This window comes from Bidens hawaiensis, unplaced genomic scaffold, assembly GCF_021521415.1.
Source record: "Bidens hawaiensis isolate Kalapana, Puna unplaced genomic scaffold, B.hawaiensis_p1.1 tig00059403_1, whole genome shotgun sequence".
NCBI classification, from domain to species: domain Eukaryota; kingdom Viridiplantae; phylum Streptophyta; class Magnoliopsida; order Asterales; family Asteraceae; genus Bidens; species Bidens hawaiensis.
Genome location: NW_027500718.1, coordinates 40,666 through 47,864, shown reverse-complemented (window position 1 = coordinate 47,864; position 7,199 = coordinate 40,666). Strand labels below are relative to the sequence as shown.

Sequence of the window (7,199 nt, the reverse complement as noted above, 5' to 3'; positions counted from 1 at the left end):
TCTTTAAAAGCACGAGCGTACACTTTGTATGGTTTTATGTTTTTGTTCGATGTTAGTTAGCGCCATAGCCCTTGCTAAATTTGCTTTTGACAAAACATTCGTTGTATGGTCTTGCAAACATGTTTATTCAAGGATTGGTTCCATAAATTGTTCATCTAGAGGTATATTATTCATCTTTTTAAAGTCTTAAACCAGCAATTATATTTTATGAAGTTTTACCCAACTTTTAAATTGTGGTACAAACAAAGTATATATAATAAGTATTCTGATACATCTATTTAAGGTACATTTATAAAGAACATGAAGTCATAAACAAAGCCATGATAAGAGACTCAACACTTGTATACCACTTCAACCTCACACCCTTTCATTTCCTTATGAAAGAAACACCTTTCTCAATGCTTGCTGCCAACTCCTTTTTCGCTTCCTCCAACCCAGCCCTGTTTGTTTCAAAATTATAATCAAACATAAATTTTACATTTTCAATCAATATTCACAAATACCGATATCTCTCTGCGCATCTTACCTTTCATACTCATTCAAAGGTCCAAGTTGGTATATTTCTTCGATACCAGTGCGGCCTAATCTCACTTGGGTCGCAAAGAACGGGAGTTCCGTGACCTATTAAACAATATTTCATAATGATTTAACAAACAAACAAAAGGGATGAATAATAATGATGTAACAATGAAAGGGTTTTATACCCGTGATTCTACAAAAGCACAATCCACAATGTCAGCATCTCCTCTTAAGCCACGGAGACAACGATCTGCAAACTTAACTGCTGCATACGCCTACATAATTTATAGATTCTTTATTTTAGTTTACAGGTTTTAAAAGTTATTAAAGTATGTAAATCATCAAAATGAAATAAGAATTATATGATTTAGTACCATGGATAATGTGGCGGAACCAGCCCCGGCTTTTGCCTGAAATGGGAACTCGGGTTAAAATCATAATCAACCGACATATCAGTTATAGAAAATAAAGAAAAACAATATAAAGGTTACATTTTTTTTATCCATTTACTTATTAAAGACTGAACGAGAAATCCAGGTCATGCTTAATCTTTAACAAGTCAAAGAAGCAGCAAAAAGGGAAACAAGTCATACGGGTTAAAACACGGAAAGTTTTTTGAACCAATTTATTCAATGGTTAAATATTGTTGAGCTAATATAACTTATATAACCATACATGACACTAAATATTTAGGGTCTTACTATCAATACACTACCCCAAAAAGTGTACACCATCTTGTCTGTCACATCATACGAATCGTATCACATTGTTCATCCGATCATACGAGTCGTCAGATGTCATACGGGCCGTATGATAGACAAAAATATATCATACGGCCCGTATAGGTTTGTCGGTGGTCACATAAGTCAATCTTTGTCAATCAACACATTATATGAGCCGTATGACAATTCAGCCCAATCATACAAGCCATATGATATCATACGGCCCGTATGATGAAGCAAAAAAAGATCATACGTCATATGGCATTATGGCCCGTATGGCTTTTGTCAGTGGTCACATCAGTCAAGTCTTTGTAAGTCAACAAATCATACGAGCCGTATAATTTGAACCTCATACGACTAGCATAACCTTTCTTGCCCTACCATACAGTCCGTAGGACTATCAAAACAAGCCATCTTACAACTTTTCACCCTACAAAGGCCCTTATGACCATATAGGCCGTATGACACGTCACTGGTCTCTAGATAGCAAATCAGTTGTGTTTGTATAGAAGCAGCCAAAATTTATTAAAAGAAAGTAAATCCAAGCAAGTGTTTTTGGTCAACGTGGCCTGCTCTATACAAAAAAGATACCTGTTTTGACCCATTTCGCAACCCGCCCATTTTGCCTTCTCTAAAGAAAAGTAATCTGCCTTACCTGAACAACTTCGGTTCCACCATCTTGAATGCGTTTTGTCAAGTATTCAGTTTCTTCTTTAGTGAAGGAGCATGGCGGCTTGACCTGCAAAATTGATAGAAGTCAGATGACCCGTCTTGACCACAATAAAAACGGACCTTTTTAACCTGAACCTGTTTTGACCCATACTAAAAATAACCCATTTCATTCTAACCCGTTTTGACGCATACAAAAAACGACCCATTTTAACCTGAACCTGTTTTGATCCACACTAAAAACGACCATTTCAACCTAAACCCGTATTGACCCATGCTAAAACGATGCTTTAATACCTAAACTTGTTTCGTCCCATACTAAAGACGACCCATTTTGACTAATACTAAAAACAACCCATTTTAACTTTAACCTGTTTTGTCACATACTAAAAATGACCCATTTCAGCCCAAGCACGTTTTCTAATCCAACCCGTCTCGCTCTCCATTACCTGAGAAAGTAGGGGCAGAATTGTAACTCCCGCATGTCCTCCAACAACCGGAACACTAACCTCTCTTGGATCAAGTCCCAAAACTTCAGCCTAAAAAAGTAAAAACGATTAATTAAAAATCATTAAAACCGAAACAAAAAAGGCGTTAAAAGCCGAAACTTGTAATTGCATAATTTGCATACCACAAAAGTGTTGGCTCTAACAACATCAAGCATCGTGACACCGAGCAGGCGTTTGGGATCATAAGTACCAGCTTTCTTGAAAACTTCAGCAGCAATCGGGACCGTAGAGTTCACAGGATTGCTAATTAAGTTAACAATTGCATTAGGGCAACACCTTGCAATTCCTTCACACAAAGTTTTAACAATTCCAGCATTAATCTTGAAAAGATCATCACGTGTCATCCCGGGCTTTCTTGGAACACCAGCTGGTATAATAACAAGATCCATCCCAGTAAGTGCTGCATCAAGCTGCGGTTGCCCTAGAAAACCTCTCACCTATAAATCACCATAATTTTCTAATCAGCTATATTAAACGAACAAACACAAACAGAGTTTTTGTTTAATTAGTTAAACAAAGGAAATGAACACATGTCTTGTTCGTTCATTTTTGGCCATGTATGTTCGTTTACATTCGTTCATCTATGTTCTCCTATTTACATTCATTTATGTTCTTCAGTTTACATTTATCTTAGTTTGTTCGTTTACATTCGTTCATCTATGTTCGCCTATTTACATTCATTTATTTGTTAGTTTACATTTATCTTACTTTGTTCATTTACATTCGTAAATCTATGTTCGCCTATTTACATTCATTTATGTTCATTAGTTTACATTTATCTTAGTTTGCTCGTTTACATCCTTTCATCTATGTTCGTCTATTTACATTCATTTATGTTCATTAGTTTACATTTATATAAGTTTGTTCGTTTACGTCAGTTAATATATTCATTAAAACTTTTAAGCCTGTGCCAATTTAGTATAACTTTAATAACTTTTTTAGGCCCAAGCCCAACACATTGTTGTTCATTTACTTTTACTTAGTTTTATCTCAGTTAGTTCATTCATCTACTTTCAGTTATGTTTGTTTGTTTACGCTCATGAACCTTTTTGTTGATACTATTGGCAAACGAACACGTACATGTAAATTTTCTTAGCGAACAAACAGGAAACCATGTGCGTTTAATTGTCCATGGCTCCATGTTCAATCGTGTGTTCGGCTAAAGTTAACGAACGAACGCAAACAATTTGTTTGTTCAATTAGTTAAACGAACGAACGCAAACAATTTTTTTGTTCAATTAGTTAAATGAACGAACATGTACACATGTCTTGTTCGTTCATTTGTGTCTGTAGACGTTCATTTATATTCATTTTTTTACGTTTATTTATGTTTGTTCGTTTACATTCACTAATATATTCATTAAAACTTTTAGGCTCATTGCAATTTAGTCTAAATTTAATAACTTTTTTGGGCCCAACACATTGTTGTTTACGTTAAGTTTTCATTGGTATATTTCACTTATGTTCGTTCATCTACATTCAGCTATGTTCATTTATTTTCATGAACCATTCGTTTATACCGTAAAATGACCATAAACGAAAACGCTAATTTTCTTTAACGACCGAATACGAACAAGAAAACCATGTTTCTTTAACTGTCCATGTTTACTCGTTTGTTCGGTTAAGGTTAAACAAACGAACAAAAACATGCTCTGCTCGTGTTCATTCAGTTTGTTTATCGAATGAAAGTTACCACAGCCCCGGTATCCATGTGGCTAATATCAGCAGTGACACCCGGAGCATTAACAACATCATAAAGATGAAGAACCGAAACCAACGGGTTCATCTTCATTAACATAGCTAGTGGTTGACCAATCCCTCCAGCAGCACCCAAGATTGCAACTTTGAACCCGGGGGCCCCACCCTTTGCTCTGCAATTAGCTCTCTCCAAAACCAACCCTCCTTCCATCTTCCGACACATGATTCATAAAACAAAAAAACAATAAAAGATTATAAAATATGATAAAGCTTTAAACTTTATACATATTAAGAATTAGAAAGACCATCAAGCAAACAAAAGTTACGAAAACTCGTAAACAACCCGATTCCAAAGGTTTAAACTTTAGGCAAATGAAGCATTGCTAATAAAAAAGATCATATTTTACATAATTACACAGTAAAACACCAACAATCGATAAAAATTCAAGAAAATTGATAAATCAAGTAAAGTTTCCAATAAGTTACAATTAGGGTTCAAACCAATCTCAACAATCAAATAATTTTCCCAAATATTCAAAAAAGATAACAACTTTAATTCAAAATCTATACCAAATTATACATTTTAATCAAAATTAGCCACTACCCATTAACAAGATTCAAATTAAAGGCACAATCATGCAGTATAACACCATCAAGAATCAAACAAAATCAAGAATTTAAGAACCCTAGAAGAGATCATTAGAATAGAATACTATTATTATGATCAAAGGGTATTTTCACCTGGACATTTGAAGGGTGAAGATGAGCTGCAATTCTTGCAATTCGCTGATTGGCATCCATGATCTTTGACTGCAATAATAATAATAATATTATTATTATGAGTAGAGTGTTTCGTGTTGATCACAAGAGATGAATAAATGGGAGTGAACAAAGAGTGGCAAAGAAGATAAAAGTATGGATAGAATAAATAATATTATTTGGTTACCATTTATTTATCAGTCGATAAACTAATTTGTGGAATGTATGCCCTTATCCTATATCTATAACGTTTGTGGTTCTGTGTGGAGATGTAGTTATCGACTTTGTATCCTTTTGAGTCGTGATTGTGAACCGAAATCGAATATTAGGTTAAAGATTGGTACTCGAGATGAAATTTGGTAAAATGGAGTCTTTAGTCAAACGGTATCATGACAATTAGATAAGTTGTTTTTTTGGAAAGAATGTGGTTCGAAAGTCCTGTTGTCAAAATGAGTGTAAATTAGTCATATTGATAGGAGTTTTTTTTAACTAAAATGGGTTGGGAGGAATAAATATCTATCAAAATGGAGAGTTTGAAATTTATTTATTAAAATTGGTGATTTTATAGAGATTTTGTTTTTTCCACACGTAATCTTATTGGGTAAAATTAATGTCTATTAAAAACTTTTATTGAAGAAAATAACGTCTAGTTTCTAAAAAATAATTGAGAAAATGATTATAAAAAGGCATGCACAAAAAAAATTGTGCTTAAAACTAAGATACAACATAAAAAAAAATTATTATTAGCGGAGCCATCAAATAACGACATTAATATATTTTATTTAAAATGCTCATCACGTAGAACAAATTCCTTTTTCTTTATAAAATTTGTTTTCATCAGTATGTGTAAAAATTATTTTCGTTTGATAAATAGTTGTGTTTATTTTTTTCTTCTCAACATTCCGATATAACTTTTGTTGAGAACAAATTTGTATATGAGTGTCGGTAACGTATAGGTATTGTGACAAACCAAAACGATTCCGACCGAACATGAGTATTGTTATTAGTTTTATTGGGATAGGTACCCGCATTCGTTTTTATGGTTTTCGCAATTATGTTTATTTTTTCTCTTGACATTCTAGCATATATTTTGTTAAAACGGTATTGTTCAACTATTTTTTTTTTATATAGTAAGATTTTCGATTGCCGGTATCGTATTAGTACGGATGTTGATCCGAACATATTCTGACTAAGCAACTTCGATATTGGTATCGGTATTAAATCTAGTTCTATCTTTGAATGCCCTTTAATATAAGAAAAAATATATTGTTGAAAACAATAAAAAAATCAAGAAATAAAAAGAACAAAGTCTTAAAAAAAACTAAAAAAAATAGTAGTTTTTAATCAGTTTTGTAAATAATAAAAAGTTTTAATTTTAGAAAACAATTTTAAAAAGGTTTTTTTATCTCGCTGGAAACATAACTGAAGATAAAATATTAATTTCAATATTTTTAGTTCATTTTTTTTATTATTTTTTTCAAAAAGAAACTTTTTAATAGATATAATTTTTACCTAATAAGATTATGATTTATGAGTGAAAAAGGGACAAATTTATCTAAAATCACATATTTTGATAAATAAGTTTCAAATCCTCGATTTTAGTAAATACTTATTACATCCACCCCATTTTGGTAAAGAAAAACTTTATTGATAGAGATTGTATGATTTGCCGTTAAAAAAATTAAAATAGTGATTTTGATGAAAATAGTTAAAAAAAGTGAGCTTATATCCATTTCATTTCAATATTTCCCATTAAAAATAAGTGATGTTGAAATTAACTTGCATTGGGAAGTGTAATATGAAGACCTTGTGTGAGAAACTTGGTAGCGGGATCGAGTTTTTAAATGCAAATATACAAACATATCATAACGACTATTATCTCGATATAAAAATTATTTATTTAGGTATAAAATAATGGTTTGTATCAGTTCGGCTCATTAAAGTATCAACATGGTACTGCACTCACTATATAACTTACAATAAAAATAATAATATTCTATTACGAACAAAATTTCGTTGTTTCAACGAAATTGTATTACTTTATTGTGAAAACACATTCGTTTTAACAGCGCGACTTAAATGAAATAAACATGTCCTAATGACATAAAAAATTGTATGGTGCTCATTAAAAATTAAAGATTAGTAACTTAAATATACATATGTTATGAACAATTATGATCTGATGACTATCCACATTCTAACCCCCACATTACCATTAAGTTGTATTAATATTATGACTCTATAAATAGAGGGTTCTTGTATTTGATCTAATATACTCATTTAAGAAAACTTCTCTTATTCATCATTATATACTATCTCTCTC

The 7,199-nt window shown here is 32.1% G+C and overlaps 1 protein-coding gene across 1 annotated transcript; it reads right to left on the bottom strand.

The window, feature by feature from the left end:
• Positions 1–250: 250 nt before the first annotated feature.
• LOC143602704 (malate dehydrogenase, glyoxysomal-like) lies at positions 251–5,078 on the bottom strand. The gene is made up of 9 exons (XM_077079733.1): positions 4,859–5,078; positions 4,113–4,328; positions 2,542–2,856; positions 2,360–2,449; positions 1,897–1,980; positions 894–929; positions 705–794; positions 527–621; positions 251–440 (listed from the first exon to the last, which is right to left on the bottom strand). The coding sequence occupies exons 1-9, from the start codon at positions 4,916–4,918 to the stop codon at positions 368–370; spliced, it is 1,059 nt and encodes a 352-aa protein (XP_076935848.1). The 5' UTR covers positions 4,919–5,078; the 3' UTR covers positions 251–367.
• Between the last annotated feature and the right edge of the window lie 2,121 nt (positions 5,079–7,199).

What these genes read in the sequence shown, in the direction of transcription:
- LOC143602704 (XM_077079733.1), bottom strand. Translation starts at nt 4,918, where the DNA reads ATGGATGCCAATCAGCGAATTGCAAGAATTGCAGCTCATCTTCACCCT. An exon ending in TTCACCCTTCAAATGTCCAG is followed by an intron (nt 4,329 to 4,858) that starts GTGAAAATACCC and finishes ATGTGTCGGAAG; the next exon opens with ATGGAAGGAGGGTTGGTTTT. An exon ending in ACATGGATACCGGGGCTGTG is followed by an intron (nt 2,857 to 4,112) that starts GTAACTTTCATT and finishes GGTGATTTATAG; the next exon opens with GTGAGAGGTTTTCTAGGGCA.